The 16,706-nt window shown below is 39.1% G+C and overlaps 1 protein-coding gene across 2 annotated transcripts; it reads right to left on the bottom strand.

Annotated features, from left to right (window-relative positions):
* Positions 1-684: 684 nt before the first annotated feature.
* LOC125720872 (adhesion G-protein coupled receptor G2-like) lies at positions 685-16,142 on the bottom strand. 2 transcript variants are annotated; one of them, XM_048996768.1, is made up of 18 exons: positions 15,989-16,142; positions 14,702-14,792; positions 13,738-13,788; positions 13,403-13,582; positions 10,422-10,484; positions 10,169-10,276; positions 9,811-9,888; positions 8,402-8,561; positions 7,915-8,065; positions 6,744-6,878; positions 6,536-6,646; positions 6,340-6,379; positions 6,072-6,172; positions 4,501-4,622; positions 3,630-3,898; positions 3,440-3,530; positions 3,017-3,300; positions 685-2,241 (listed from the first exon to the last, which is right to left on the bottom strand). In XM_048996768.1, the coding sequence occupies exons 2-18, from the start codon at positions 14,769-14,771 to the stop codon at positions 2,084-2,086; spliced, it is 2,172 nt and encodes a 723-aa protein (XP_048852725.1). In that variant the 5' UTR covers positions 14,772-14,792; positions 15,989-16,142; the 3' UTR covers positions 685-2,083. The 2 variants fall into 2 exon arrangements, with proteins under 2 accessions (XP_048852725.1, XP_048852726.1); XM_048996769.1 differs by having other exon boundaries at positions 10,181-10,276; positions 15,989-16,141.
* Between the last annotated feature and the right edge of the window lie 564 nt (positions 16,143-16,706).

Raw genomic sequence — 16,706 nt, 5'->3', positions numbered from 1 at the left:
TTAGGCAGGATGAAAAACTTGCTGGATACCAGCACTCCAGGATCTGGGCTGCTTATCCATGCCCTGGACAAAAGTGGAAGGTGTGGATACACCCCAAAGCCATCATTTTAGCCACTCCGGATTGGCACCGATCTGCCTGCCCAGGGTGTATGCCATCTTGACTGCCCTCTGCACAGCTCCAACCCCTTTGACCACAGGCAGGGGCATAACTTTGGGCTGAGCATTGCGGAGGTTGAAGTCTCTACCAATTGTATTGCCTGGTTCTAACCAACCTAATATGTTTTTGCTTCTAAAGTATTTGCCAATATACATGTATTTTCATAAATTTTATAGAAAGGAGCTTAATTGAATCATTTTACATATAATGTATCTTTTTTGTATTTCATGATTAATCGCCTACCTAAATGTACATCATTCCACATAACTGTTAATTTTCACAAAATCTACTGCTATATATGAGTGTGTGTGTGTGTGTGTGTGTGTGTGTGTGTGTGCAGGACTTTATGCTAACTTTTTTTCAAAGAGCACTTGTGCCCCTAAGTCAAAAAGTTTAGGAGCACAGACAAAATTTGGGTGCACAGTAAGTTCTGTTTTAAGCACTCAAAATTAATGTACCATTATACAGTAATACAATTTCAGATACAAACTAGTGGAATGGAATGGTTAAGAATGACAGACAAAACCAACAAGAAACTAGCTTTTTAATTTCGTATTTTGGATTTCATTGATGCTTTATCATATTTCGCATTACAATTCATGCTGTAATTAAATCCAAGTGGCTTGGCCAAGCTTTGTACATAAGGTGTGTGTAACCGGTTTATCTGCGCATTTGACTTTTCTATAAACACAATCTGACGCTGTGTCCTAACAGGAAATTAACAAGTATTAAAAGGATTTTGTGTAATTGTCCACAGCAAACAAAAATAACCTAGTTACATACATACATGGTGGCAAATTAAAAAGTAATATACATTCGCTAACAGCCCTTTTGGTTTCTATAATATACCATTAGTGTTAACATCAGCGAATCAAACACCCTCAACCAAATTTTATTTATTTTTTTTTATAAAATGTTGGATAAGTAGACAGGGTTTACTGGTGATTTCATTTTTATGTTTTTTTATGTTTATGTCAAGTTTATGTTTCTGAACAACTATTAAGTAATATTCTTTTATACAAATCAACAAAAGAAAAACCTCGTACGCCTCACAGACCTCAGAAATCTTACGGCACATATATATTATTCTATCATAAATCTAAAATTAGCGACATCAGAAGCGTTGGTAATGTTTGCAAACCATACAGACTATTTACAAGGTAATAAAACTGTTTCAGGCGTGTACATGTGTGTGCGGATTTGTCTGGAATTGAAAATCTCATTCCAGCCAGCTGACGAAAGTTGGCAACTCTGTGTTTTATTAACTGCAAAATGCATTGTTTTCGGCTGAAGCAGCTTGTTACTCTGCGTTCTTATTCGGACAATTATATGAATATGAGAAAGCATTATCTGTCACTTTTTATGTCTTTTCGAAATAAACCCGCCCATCCCCATCTACAATAGCAATTCAAGTGTATATATATATATATAGATTAGCACATTCTGAAGCAGCCAATTGTAGCGTGATACGCAACTAGCATGTAAATATATTTAAATATGGCTTTGTGTGTGAAGTGTGGCTCACTCATTGAGAGCGCCTCGTGTGGTTCCAGTTTTTCTTAGGCGATGTCAGAAGTCACTCGCACCAGTGCGCCTAAATCTTTTTTCACGTTCACACACACGGCATTTTTACTCATATATTCAAGTGACATCTGCGCACTATGAAGTCCTGCAGTGTGTGTTTATATATATCTTTGGATTGTTGGGAGTGCCAATACGGCAGTTTAAAATGGTGGCCTTAGAGGTTTACTAAGCGTTAATGTTGCATGTGTAGATTTTTTCCCCCTGATTCATGTAAGGGGAATGTACATTCAAACGAATTTCGAACTAAGTTAAAGCCATGAAATAAATACTTGTGCTTTTAAAGATGTAGATGTAACAGTATAATGAAAGGACTTTAAATGAGCAATGAGACCCCCCCCTCAGTCACTGGTTGTGTTTGGGTCCTCGGTCTTGCTCTGCATAAGGGTTGTTGTGTCCTACCATGCTGTGGAGTGTGGCTGATTGTTTGCTTGAACAGCTTTCACTTTCTTCTCCATCAGTCGCTTTGTTTGATTTTATGTAGTAAATGAACAGAAAGAAACCTGCGAAAAAGACACCAGGTTCATTCTGTTTCATCAATAGTTCCTCCTCTAGTAAATCTAGTACAAATCCGAGCCCATTATCCATCCATCCATCCATCCATTCATTTTCCAAACCGCTTATCCTACTGGGTCGCGGGGGGTCCGGAGCCTATCCCGGAAGCAATGGGCACGAGGCAGGGAACAACCCAGGACGGGGGGCCAGCCCATCGCAGGGCACACTCACACACCATTCACTCACACATGCACACCTACGGGCCAATTTAGCAACTCCAATTAGCCTCAGCATGTTTTTGTACTGTGGGGGGAAACCGGAGAACCTGGAGGAAACCATCCGATGACATGGGGAGAACATGCGAACTCCGCACACATGTGACCCAGACGGACACTCGAACCCGGGTCCCAGAGGTACGCAGTTGACCAATGTAAAAACATATCAATGTGAGTCCCAAATGTGACGTTTTGAATGACCGATTCGTTCACATTGCAGTCAGATACAGGTCACTTGTAGTTATGAATGCGAACCGTCAAGATAGACAAATCCGATCTGAGAATTGAGCGATGTGGCTAGCAGAGTGAACGTAGCCATGGAGTAAATCGACCTCTAACCACATTTTCTGGGGTGTCTTGGTCCAACTCTGAGAAATTCGATTTAGTAGAATTCCAGGCAGACTAACGTGTTTACACGTACTTTAAAAGTCCAGTTTTAGTCGGACTAACACAATAAATCGATTTTCTTAGTGTGCATGTAAACATACTGAGTGTTTCTGCAACTCACCTTGAAATGAGTTCAGGATGGTGAATATGTAGAGTGCTGGTATTGTGAGGGGCCCGTAGCTGAGGAAGGCAAAGCCCCAGGTGACTCCCAGCAGGCAGCACAGTCCCATTACAGTTAATATATCAGCTCTTCCCGTGCCTGCCTTGGAAGTGCCTGCTGTTTTGCCCATGAAATACACAAGCCTTCTCACAATGATGATGAAGATGGTGAAGGTGAACAGAAACACTAACGCATAATAGCCAATGTTCACAATATAATGGACTAAGATGTCCGTTATCCAGCACCTGAAATCACAAGGATAGCAAATCCTCAGTACTTAAACATAAGATGCAATACAGTAACATTACCACCAGTGGCGTTACTTGCACTGATTTTCATAACAGTATTTATCTAATGTTTTAGAATTACAAAAATAAGAGTTACATTGTTACGTTACTACTTTGACCAAAGTTGGTAGTTTGTTGTCCATACTTTCCAAGGCACAAGAGGATTATGACGACCACAGCAGGAAGTGCTGGTAAGAAGCAGAGGCATTACTGGCATCGACTGGATTCACCCAGACATGCACAACTGCATCATCACATCAGAAGCAGATAGAGAACTGGATACTCACCCCACCCGACAATGCACATTCTGAGCACATAATGACTGGTGTCCAATTTCAAAGCACCAACGAGGTGCAAGCAGAGGTGTAAGGCTTCAATGGCGAAGCAGTTGAAGGTAGAGAGCAATGAGTAGTGCATGACTGCCCCCATGATCTTACAGCCTATCGGATTGCCTAAAGAGGTGATCCATTCATTGGAAAGGAAGGTGAGGTCCAGCAGAAACATGGCGACAAAAAGGTTTATGAGGATTTTGGACGCTGAATTGGATTTAGCTTTCCTATAAACAGAACAGAGTGGGCACGTCAGTTGTGTGTGCCCTGATCCAAACCTATGTATCAGTTACAATCACAGTAACACTTTACTTGAGGGGGCACCCATAATGTAGTTTTATGGTATTACTTAATTAACCACAAACCAAGTCTTAATTATCTACAGATCTAATGTTCATTAATCATTAATTGTGATGCATCTTTCATCCCAAGCAGTTACTATATTTGTTATTATATCTGTTAATTCAGTAAATTCTTGTGAACTACTGAAGGAACAAGTATTGAATAATACAAGTGAAATATTGATCTCACAATTCTTCATCATTTTTGAATCAAGATGCATATTTTTTTCTCAAGTAACTATAACTGTTCATGATTTGTACTTCAGTAGTAACTGAGTTACTAATAACTATTTGTGCCCCCTCAAGTGAAGTGTTACCACAGTGACTTTAACCCTCATCCTACTGACAGATATTTTTTTATCATATCTCTAATATAAGTTTTGCAATTAATATTATTTTGCTGTAATTGTCTGTCACAGTAAATTCTTCTTTGGGGACCCCAGTCGGTAGGATGAGGGTTAATGAAGTAATGATATTGAAAGCCCTACCTTAAAATGAAGTGTGTGAACAGAGCAATACCCAGAAAGAACATCGACAAGCCGCAGCCAATGTAGGAGATGTATGTTAGAGATTCCAGATTGGCGCTGCTGATGTTCACGTTAGGATCAACCTAAGTGGGAAAATCAAATGTTTTTTTGCCTATGCAGCTGTTTTTTCTCCTTTACCCACAAAGACAGTTCACCATGGGCAACCCCAAATATACTTATTTTGTATGAGGTTTATTCTGTATACAATAAACCACAGTACTTCTATGCAGACAACACTCAACTTATCCTCTGTTTTCCACACTCAGACACTCGTATCTCCACTCAGATCTCTGTGTGTCTGGGTGAAATCTCATCATGTATGGCAGCTCATCAGCTGAAACTCAACCCCAGCAAAACTGAGCTGCTGTTCATCCCAACTGATTCATCCTCACATCATAACTTATGATCTCTCTGGGCAACTCTCTGATCTCTCCTTCGGTCACCGCATGCAACTTTGGAGTGATCATGGACAATCACCTGTCCTTTTCCTCTCATATTGCTAATCCTTCTCACTCATGCTGATTGCTCCTCTTCAACATCAGAAGGATTTGTCCATTTATCTCCTCACAGGTCACTCAGGTATTTGTTCAATCCCTTGTCATCTCGAGACTAGACTGCTCACTCCTAGCTGATCTGCCTCTGGGTGCCATTCGTCCTCTGCAACTGATCCAGAATGCAGCTGCTTGACTTGTTTTCGACCTTCCCAGGTTCTCCCACAACACATCATTGTTACACTCCCTCGACTGGCTTCCTGTAACTGCCTGCATCAGATTCAAAATTTTGATACTCGCCTACAAACCCAAAAAAGGACCAGCACCTTCTTACCTAAAAGAACTTATCTTACGCCGGCCTGCATCATGCTCTCTCTGATCCTCCAGCACCGCTCGCCTGATCCCGCCATCACTCAAGGTGCAAGGAAGACATGCATCTAGACTATTCTCTGTTTTGGCACCCAAGTGGTGGAATGAACTTCCCCTAGTTGTCCAAACAGCTGAGTCAATGGGTGCCTTCAAACAATGACTAAAAACTTGCCTCTTGAATTAGTACTTCCAGGATTATATTCTTATTTTTAAAAATAATAATAAAATTTTTTTAAATGGTATTGCTTGCCAACAGAGTTTTTAGACTGAGGGTATTCTTAGGCCGGGTTCTATTGAACCAGTATCAGAATGTATTCACTGATGGAGACTTCAAAGCACTTATCTCTCCTTAGTCGCTCTGACTAAGGGTGTCTACCAAATGCCGTAACTGTAAATGTAAATGACATTTCATGGCTCTGAAGCTGTTTCCTGTGTTGCTTATTATCTTGAGGTCCAGTGTAAAAGAAATGATTTTGATTTAATAGGAAGTGGAAGTTGGCACGGTCATACCCCTATAAATGATGTCATCTTAAAGCCCTAATTAGAACAACAGGACTTAACAAAGTGGTGTACATAGTATGAGAGATATGAACAAAAACATAATGCCCTGTATAGAGGACAAAAATGAAGTGCTGGATCTCAGGAATAAATGCTTCAATGAAAAAGTCTTACCATAAGAATTGCAAAGAAGGTCAGGTGGTTACACTGGCATGTGATAGTGTTATTGTCTTCCGAAGTGTTGCATCCCTGACTCATCCAGTTGGGGTAGTTACCTTCAAGTGAAAGTGCAGAAAACACTTAATTTCCTCATAATTCAACCCAAAAGGATGAATGTTCATTTTTCTGCAGCAAAAAGTTTGTTTTAATTATTTGAATGATTTTTGTTAAACATGCCAATAACACATAATCTACTCAATGTCTGTTCTTGGATTGGCATTACCTTCACCGTTCCATGCACTGCAAATCACCTTGAAACCATCCTGCATGAAAATAAATTTTCAGTTGTCATTTTCCATTTTCCAGTTGTCATTTTCATTTTCATTCATTTTCATTTTCATTTTCCACTAAAAATGTGCAAAGTTTAACATAAGTTATACTGAGACACTGAAGGGTTCTGTCTTGGTCTTGTAACTTACCTTTGTGACGTTTCTGTATGTAATATTTATGCAAGTTGTGAGATTAGAAATCCCAGTTCCCATATCAATTGCAATGACCTCATTGTTTAAAACACTGGTATTTTTTGCATCCTGAAAGATCATAAAAATAAACCCTTGAACAGATCATTTACAAAGATGAGATTTTGGTAACTACACATGAGGAACTTCCAAAGGCAATTTTATTTACCTTAGTCATATTTGGAAACAGAAATACTCCCAGAAAAGTCCTGTTTTGGTTTACCGATATTGCTTTGTTTAAAGCTTCCTGAGGGACAAAAACACTTCTCGAGTATTTTTGCATTGCTTCTTCATCATCAGATATCTACAAAACAGCAAACACTTTTTACACCTATCTATGCACATCCTGCTGGACACATGATTTGTTATCAATTATTTATCAATTAGTTTATTTCTTTGCGAAAGTATTCACACCATGCAAATGCATTCAAATCTTACTGAATTTCTAAAGATATAGAAAGCTCTATCTAAATTATACTTAATAAAATTTTTATTTGGAGTATTTTTTTAACTATCAAAACCCAAAATACATTTTTTTGCCTGCAGATTTTGAAAGCAAAGGTTAAAATTGAAAGACATGCATCATGTAACCACATGGATGTGTTCTGAGAAATGCATCATTACTCGATTGTGTGAACATCATAAAGTGCATTTACACAAACCTAGCCTACTACACACCTAGGCTACAGTAAACTTAGAGTACACTCTAAATAACGATTAAAAGGTACAGTTTAGTAAATACATAAACTAGTAACATAGCTGTTATCATTGTCAAGTATTATGTACAGTACATAATCCCATGTGCTAATCTTTTACATGACTGGCAGTGCAGTAGGTTTGTTTACATCAGCATCACCACAAACAAGTGAACAATACATTGCACTATGACATCAGAAGGTGATAGGAATTTTCCAGCTCTGTGATAATCTTATGGGGCCACCGGCCATATTGTATATACACTCCATCGTTGCTTGAAATGTCATTATGCAATGCATAACTGTAAGCTAATTGAGTAGGAATTCAGCCACTGTGAAGGGAATTGCTCAAACAACAATACCCTTTTGCCTTATCAGTGGCATTTGCCTATGTACCAGTAAAGAAACTGCCTCTTTTTACTGGACATAAATTCCAGTATATTCCATGAATATGAAAAAAAAAACATTAAATGAAGCACCTCCACCTTCTAATCAAATATCCAAGGAAGGCTTGCATAGGCCCCTGGAGCATGTCCCAGGCAATAAAGCACTCTGTCTTTGACATGCAGTAGGAAACCCTGGAGAACATTCCCGCACCCAGCCCTGGAGACCACAGGTGATAGTCCTCAATGGAAAAATATTTACCATTACGGAATCAGAGATTACAAAGGAAGATCCTGAAAGAGTGTTATCTTCTGTTTTCACCAGAATGCCTTTGGCTTCTCCCATTGTGATAGATGCAGATGATTTACTTCCCATCAAGGTCAACAGTTGCGTGAGGTTTTCCATAACCTGCCTGTTAGAGAAGAGCTATCATTCTGATGCATAAAATGTGGCCTCGTCTAGTGCTGACTGCCGTGACAGCAATTTAGGCCATAGTCAAACCATCGTTATTGTCATTGTCATCATTGCCTGAGATGAAATTATGAACTTGTACTGTAGGTCGTAGTGCAAGAAAAACAGTGATAAACAGAACATAAATATTAATATGAAAGACATACAACACTGACAATCTGACAATACTGAGACATGGACATAAGATACAGTCAGAAAAATACAATCAAAAATACAGTTTAGAAACAGCAGGGAAAAAGTAAAATTAAGGAACAAAGATAGAAAAAAAATCACTTACACAGCAACAGCTGCACTTATTCCTGATGTCGTGTTTCCCACTTCAGGAAGTGTAAAGTTCATTTCGGGATATTCTACAATTTGACATTTTGCACATGTAATATTTTGGGAACAATTAGTGCTTCCTATTGTGATGTTAATAACAAATCTCTTGTTTTCGCCTGGAACAGAAGGATACATTTAAATTCTGTGTTAATACACATACATTTGAATAGTGTATCTCTCAGTGTCATACAGGTTTACTCTGGGTATGCTGGTTTCCACATGCCAAAGATATGCAGTTGGGGGTCTCTAAGTTGACTATTAGTTATGATTGTACATGTTTGTGCCCTGTGCTGCCTAGGGTAGGCTCCAGGATCCTCACAGCAGTTTGGTTAAAAGATGGATGGAAACATATGAAGGAAGAATTTTGAAATTGTCCCTATATCTATTTTCACAAATGCTAATGAATGTTTGTTCAACTTAACTTGGGATGTATCGTATGTTAGACACAGCCACAATTTTAGCGACAAGACCCCTTTGGGGGGGATGCTAGGGACAGGACCACACTTGGGGGGGGGGGGGGGGGTGGGTATGCTAGGGACAGGACCACACTGCCAGGGATGGGACCACAGTGGGGGTTATGCCAGGGATGGGATCCTATTGGGGATATGCCAAGGATGGGACCCCATTGGGGATATGCCAGGGATGGGACCCCATTGGGGATATGCCAGGGATTGGACCCCATTGGGGATATGCCAGGGATGGGACCACAGTGGGGGATATGCCAGGGATAGGATCCCATTGGGGATATGCCAGGGGTGGGACCCCACTGGGGATATGCCAGGGATGGGACCCCACTGGGGATATGCCAGGGATGGGATGCCATTGGGGATATGCCAGGGATGGGACCCTACTGGGGATATGCCAGGGGTGGGACCCCACTGGGGATATGCCAGGGATGGGATCCCATTGGGGATATGCCAGGGATGGGACCCCATTGGGGATATGCCAGGGGTGGGACCCCATTGGGGATATGCCAGGGATGGGACCCCATTGGGGATATGCCAGGGGTGGGACCCCACTGGGGATATGCCAGGGATGGGATCCCATTGGGGATATGCCAGGGATGGGACCCCATTGGGGATATGCCAGGGGTGGGACCCCACTGGGGATATGCCAGGGATGGGACCCCATTGGGGATATGCCAGGGATGGGACCCCACTGGGGATATGCCAGGGATGGGATCCCATTGGGGATATGTTAGGGATGGCACAACATTGGGGATATGCTAGGGATGGGACCCCATTCCACTGAGTACTAGTAAGTAAAAAATTTTGAACATGCAGCTCTGGACAGAGCACAGAATATCAATTCAGGGTTTCAATATGACACAATGAGCAACGAATGAAAGATTTATTTGTTACTTACTTCGGCAAATATCTGCAACAAACTTTGCAGACATACATGTTTTTCTAGTGTTTAGAGTTATATTACAGGATTGGTTTCCTTTGAAAATAAATATTCAAAAAGCAAGATTAGTTTTATAATTTTAAAGACTTGAAAACAATAATTTAATCATTTGGGTTCTGGCATGCAAACTAGAATTTGAATAATATTACACATATAATTCTTAATTTATATAATACAAGTTTCATTAATTTCCCATATTAAATAATTCATAATTAAATCAATATAATAAATTAACATGAATTAATGATTAAAACCAAAACTAGCCCATTTCCATTACAGTTTAGTTTCATGGAGTAACAAAAACAACATTGAGGACCTTTTGAAGTACCTGGTAAAAGAATCAGTGAAAGATTCAGTAGGCTCAACAAAGACTTCTGCAGGTATACTCGGTATGACTGACCATCTTGCCACACCCAAAAATCAGCTGAATAGTATACACAAATAATTTAAATGAACAGATAAATGACAAGTATTCACATGGAATGGCATTCATCATTTACTTATTGAAACTTTGAATTCGACAGACAGTTAGGATGTGACCTTATCTGGAACACAGAAATGAGCCTTACCTTCACTTTCATTTCCATTAGGTTGATATGACAGAACAGAGAGATTTGCACAGCCTTGGGTACCTAAAAAATATTCATTAGGAAGGGACTGAAATTCAAAAGGCAATATACCTCTATATTGTGTCATAGGATCCCAATTTAAACAGGTTTTTTTAATATATATATATATATATATATATATATATATATACTGAACAAAAATATAAACGCAACACTCTTGTTTCTGCTCCCATTTTTCATGAGATGGACTTAAAGACCTACAATTCATTCCAGATACACAATATTACCATTTCTCTCAAACATTTCTCACAAATCAGTCTAAATGTGTGATAGTGAGCACTTCTGCTTTGCTGAGATAATCCATCCCACCTCACAGGTGTGCCACATCAAGATGCTGATCTGACATCATGGGTAGTGCACAGGTGTACCTTATACTGCCCACAATAAAAGGCCACCCTGGAATGTGCAGTTTTTTGCTTTATTGGGGGTCTGGGGACTCAGAACCGGTCAGTATCTGGTGTGACCACCATTTGCCTCATGCAATGCAACACATCTTCTTCGCATAGAGTTTATCAGATTGTCAATTGTGGCCTGTGGAATGTTGGTCCACTCCTCTTCAATGGCTGTGCGAAGTTGTTGGATATTAGTGGGAACTGGTACACGCTGTCGTATACGCCGGTCAAGCACATCCCAAACATGCTCAATGGGTGACATGTCCGGTGAGTATGCTGGCCATGCAAGAACTGGGACATTTTCAGCTTCCAAGAACTGTGTACAGATCCTTGCAACATGGGGCCGTGCATTATCTGTCTGAGTGGCTGGTCTCAGACGATCTTGGAGGTGAACCTGCTGGATGTGGAGGTCCTGGGCTGGTGTGGTTACACGTGGTCTGCGGTTGTGAGGCCGGTTGGATGTACTGCCATATTCTCTGAAACGCCTTTGGAGACGGCTTATGGTTGAGAAATGAACATTCAATGCACGAGCAACAGATCTGGTTGACATTCCTGCTGTCAGCATGCCAATTGCACGCTCCCTCAATGCTTGTGGCATCTGTGGCATTTTGCTGTGAGACAAAACTGCACATTCCAGGGTGGCCTTTTATTGTGGGCAGTATAAGGTACACCTGTGCACTACCCATGATGTCAGATCAGCATCTTGATGTGGCACACCTGTGAGGTGGGATGGATTATCTCAGCAAAGCAGAAGTGCTCACTATCACACATTTAGACTGATTTGTGAGAAATGTTTGAGAGAAATGGTAATATTGTGTATCTGGAATGAATTGTAGATCTTTAAGTCCATCTCATGAAAAATGGGAGCAAAAACAAAAGTGTTGCGTTTATATTTTTGTTCAGTGTATATATATATTACTGCTGTGTTTTCTTCAGTCTTCAGGAAAATGCAAACATTTCTCTGCTTATGTCGTCACAAATTTCACTATTAAAATCTTCTACAGTGCAATTTCTTATTTATCAGTGCTAAGATTTTTAAATTACAAAGGATGGAGCCAGGGACGGATTATGGGTTGTGTGGGCCCCTGGGCAAAACATTCGCGAGCACCACCACCACAACCACCACAATTCAAGGGCCCTTGGCAGCCAAACGCCCTCCCTATAGGGTCAGGGGCTCTTGTAGGCAGAGGATCAAAGAATGTAGGTCCTCTAAAATAGACAAACGAAAATACATTGTTGATAAGCATTGCAAATTGTTTTGGGCTAGGGGCCCCATGGGCCCCCTGCACCCCAAGGGCCCCTGAGCAGCGGCCCCGCTGGCCCAGTCCGTAATCCGTCCCTGGATGGAGCATTGTGATTAGGAAACTCAGCAGTCTCCGAACAAGCAGTCTCCGAACACTTTGTAGCGATCCAGTGTTTAAAAGTGAATCACCATCCCCCTCTACTGGCGGCTTAGTGTTGATTCAGGATGATTTTAGGATGATTTAAGGTGCACAGGAAAACTCGATCTCAACCTCACACGCCGCAGCAAATTTTCTCCATTCCATCCGTTTCACAAACAGACGCGTTTGTGCGGGAACAATGATTTATATAAAGCAGGCTTATCTTTTCCTGGGTTTATTTTTTTATAAGGATAAAACTGGAAATTTAAAATTATAAAATTTATTATAAAACTGAAGTAAAACTGAAAAACAAAATGAAAAACTAAATAAAGATTAAAAACTAATGTTGAAACTGTAATACCTCTGACCCAGAGTAGCCTGCTAGAATGCCCTGGGTCCTGTTCCATGTTTGGAAAAATATGCTTAATTAGTCTTATCCTGTTTTCTGTATCTTGGAAATGGTGGTATAACTGTGTAACGTAACTGAGTAGCAGCATATACAAAATAAACAATAATGGTGGCAGGACTGATACTTGTGAACGTTCTGAGATAATTGAAAGGTTAGAGAGCAGTTTGTAATTTGCTAGGTCACTAGGTTCATGGATGCATAAAGTCATTGCCTGAAGTACAGGAAGTGAACAACCAACAGCTCGAGCAGAAAGATTAGCAAACCTTAGTTGTACCTTATCAATATTAAGAGAGAATGATTGGAGACTACTGACATGCCTGAGCATGATCAGATGAATATGTAGGTCCTGTTACATTTCGTAGAACACCAACACAATTTATTATGGAAGTGAATGCTAATTTCACACATGATCAGTCATTTTCAATATGGATATTAAAATCTCCAACAATCACGTGCTCATTGTACTAACAATCAGGTTAGTGAGGGGTCTGCAAATCTCTGTATTAATTATAGACATCCTATATTGACCAGGATGTCTGTGAACGATAAAAATAAATGATGAAGAATTGCAGGTAGTTGAGCCAGAAACATGAAGAATCGAGATTTCATGTGTTAAATCTGTAATACAGTTTCTCTGAGATTCATAGATTCAACTTATACAGCAGCAAGACCACTTTCTTGGCAATTAGGACTATGTTTAATAGTATACTCAGAGGAGGCAGATCCTTTAAGTTATACCTTCACTACACTGGTTGGTGTCCGTCCACGATCCTCCATTAGAATTGCTTACTTGTAACTTACACCAGCACTGTGATTGCTGTGAGAATGGAGTTCTCCTCAGTATTCCTGTGTAATTTTCACCAACTATCACAACTGTCTTGTTTGAGTTACAGTTGTTCAGGGTTAGATTATCAAGACCTAAAATAAGACAGAAGTTGAGTACAAGTATTATATGAATTGATTGTACAGTAGTTACCATGTTAAGCTTTGAAAATCTGCTATGCCTTATTATCTTATGGGAATAGTTATTAATTTATGAGTTTCATTTTGATTAAAGTGTACTGCTCTCTTACTGTATGGCCAGGCGTTATTCAGGTCCTCATTATACTGACACGTATCGGCAGCTATGGAACAGAAAAAAGACAGGAATTATTTATTATCACAAATGTAGCAAATTTTCCATGAATTTATCTTCGTGGTCATTCTCAGTATAACTTCCAAAAAAGTTTTTGATTCTCATTTTTCCTTGAAAGTTTTAAATATCCTTTAGACTTTATACTGTTCAGAAAATGTGTCAAGCTTAATAACATTTTATTTTGTAACAGTAAGCTGGCAATTTACAATTCAGCCACAAATTACACCCACTCTTTCATGGACAAAAACAAAAAAGATTACAGCTGCAATAGAGACCACAGCAGAAAGAATCCTGAAAACAATAAAGTGTGGTAGAGACTAATATCCACGACATACTATCCTCGATTATGGTGGGCTTCTAAATATTAAGCCTGGGTTTCTAAAAATTAAGCCTAGTAAAAATTTGAATATTCAATGAGCAAAATGACTTTGTTCTTTTATCTGAAGTTGTGGTCTAAAAGCAATGAAAATTCACTCCTATAGCCATTAGGGGAGCTATCATCTTCTCACCGACCTGATAAATATTTAATGTTATGAAGTCTAGCAACCAGTTCACTTGGTTTAATTAGACGTGAAAAACTTAATTGAGATTAACTCAACTATGCATTTACGTAAAAAGAATGTCTCATTTTCAAAATACTCATTCTAGTTGTGTGAAACCAGTGTACATGATTCAATTTAGTTTATTCAAAGTAACGTTTTTCATTGCATTGAGGGAAGGACAAAATGAAGATTGTGATGTGACATGTCAACGGTTAGCCTCTTAATAGGGCAGTTACGCCAAAGCCATAGGATGAATAGCTATTCCCAGGACACACTGTGTATGTGGTGGGTTTACATTGTGATAATAAATGATAATAAATTCCAAGCAAAGGCTAGCAGAGGGCAATGTTCAGTACTTACCTTTGTTACTGCATCGGCACAATATCATGAAAGCTATGACGGCTAGGACCAACAGCCTTTTCCACCCCATGATGGATTTTGTATTTTGGATCTGTGTGATTGAGAATCATTAGAATTATTCAACCATTTGCAAGCTGTAAAGTCTGATGCACATAAACCACTCTAGGGTAACACTTTACTAGAAGGAACACAAATACTTAGTAGTAAGTCAGTTATTACCCAGGGCATAGTTAGAGATGAATTGACTGGGGGGCTGAGTCTGTACTAGGGCTGCTGATGGCTCTATTCATGACTTAAGCCAATAAATACACATTTATTTGGGGGGGCTAAAACCCCCCTAAATTTGTCTAAGAACCCCACTGAAGTACAAATCTTGAACAAATATAGTAGTTGCTTTAGATAAAAGCATTATGATTCATTAATGATGAACAAACACGAGATCAGTATTTCAATTGTGTTATTCATTACTTGGTCATTCAGCAGTTCCTTCAGTAGTTCACAAAGATTAACAGAGTCAACAGATATATGTGTAGTAACGAAAATAGTAACTGCTTGAGATAAAAGATGTGTCATGATTCATTAATGATGAACAAACATGAGATGAGAATGTAACTAACACTTAGTTTGTGGATAATTAATACATAAGCATTATTATAATGCTACAGTATTTGTACCCTGTTAAGTAATGATATACTCTGTTGGAGCATCATATGGAGTATAACTGTTTACTTTCAGAGTAATACAGTAAAAATTCTCATATCCTGCAATGTCAGGACAGAGGCACTGTCCGATAGTTACTATCGAAAAAAAACCCCACAAATTTCGTACACTTATTTAATCCTTTTATACACACACAAATGAATTATAATGTAATTTTAACACGCTTCAAGGTAAACAATGGCAGATCAAGCAGAAAGAATACAAAAGTATGCTGCTTCATAGGTATGTACAGGAACTGAAATGTACAATGTTATTTTTGAGTTTTTTATATTTAAATTAGTGTACACTTTTAATAGAATAACACTAAAATTTATTATTATGGATTTAAAATCTTTATAATTGATTTTTCTGTAGCCTAGCACAATGAGCATTTTACGTACAGACATCTACAGAGGCTACGAATCCTGCTGGGCATCATTAACAGCACTTTGCAGTAGCTTTCTTATAAAACCAACTGAATAAAGGTAATTTATTATTCAACGCAATAATAATAGCTTTCATATTTATATGAATTGTTTTTCTATCTGCTTGTGTCCGTCAATAAAGAAAACAATCTTAGACTCTTACCTGATTAACAGGAACGTACAAATGCAGAAAGAGTCATTTGCGGCATCCTCTACCATCGAGGAAATTTCCATTTGTATGCTTTATCAAAACAAGGACATTTGCCTTGCAAACATGAAGCCTGGTCAGGAACAGAACAAGCTCTGTGTCACCATAAAGGAAAATTAAGGGCAGTCAAAGAGGCAGAATCCTGAATGTCAATGGTCTTGTTGTTGCTTTTCATAAGGGGAAACATTTCTTTGAATTTAATAACATATAATACGTTCCCTTTCATCTTTCTTGGATTTGAATCTTTATACATTACCTGAGATAAATCTTTTTTTATAATTTTCCACAGTATGAACAATGTTGTATTTCAGTGTTGTTTTCACCAAGCACAGTGGTTTTGTTTGCGTTTCTGAGCACATGTGCACTTTAAGTTAAAATGCCTTCATTTTGATATTATTCTGGAAAAAATTGCCTGTATTGGGGTTCACTGTCAAAGTCTTTCTAGACTTCGCCATGGTTCACACGATGCAGCCCGAGCTGGCTTAGACTTCATGTTCATGTGCACTGCATGCTGGGAGCTCAAGCACCTGGTAGGGCATATTTTGTTTAATTGGTTATTGGTAACCATACAATCCTGCTTCATTTTGCTTAAAGAATAAGTAACAACAAAGTAAATGCTGGAAAGCGTTTAGAATAGTATGAAGTGATATGAGCCTTCAGCAAACAACATAGA

The sequence above is a fragment of the Brienomyrus brachyistius genome, unplaced genomic scaffold, assembly GCF_023856365.1.
Source record: "Brienomyrus brachyistius isolate T26 unplaced genomic scaffold, BBRACH_0.4 scaffold27, whole genome shotgun sequence".
NCBI classification, from domain to species: Eukaryota; Metazoa; Chordata; class Actinopteri; order Osteoglossiformes; family Mormyridae; genus Brienomyrus; species Brienomyrus brachyistius.
The sequence above is the reverse complement of the archived record's forward strand: the minus strand, read 5'-3'. Positions and strand labels throughout refer to the sequence as shown.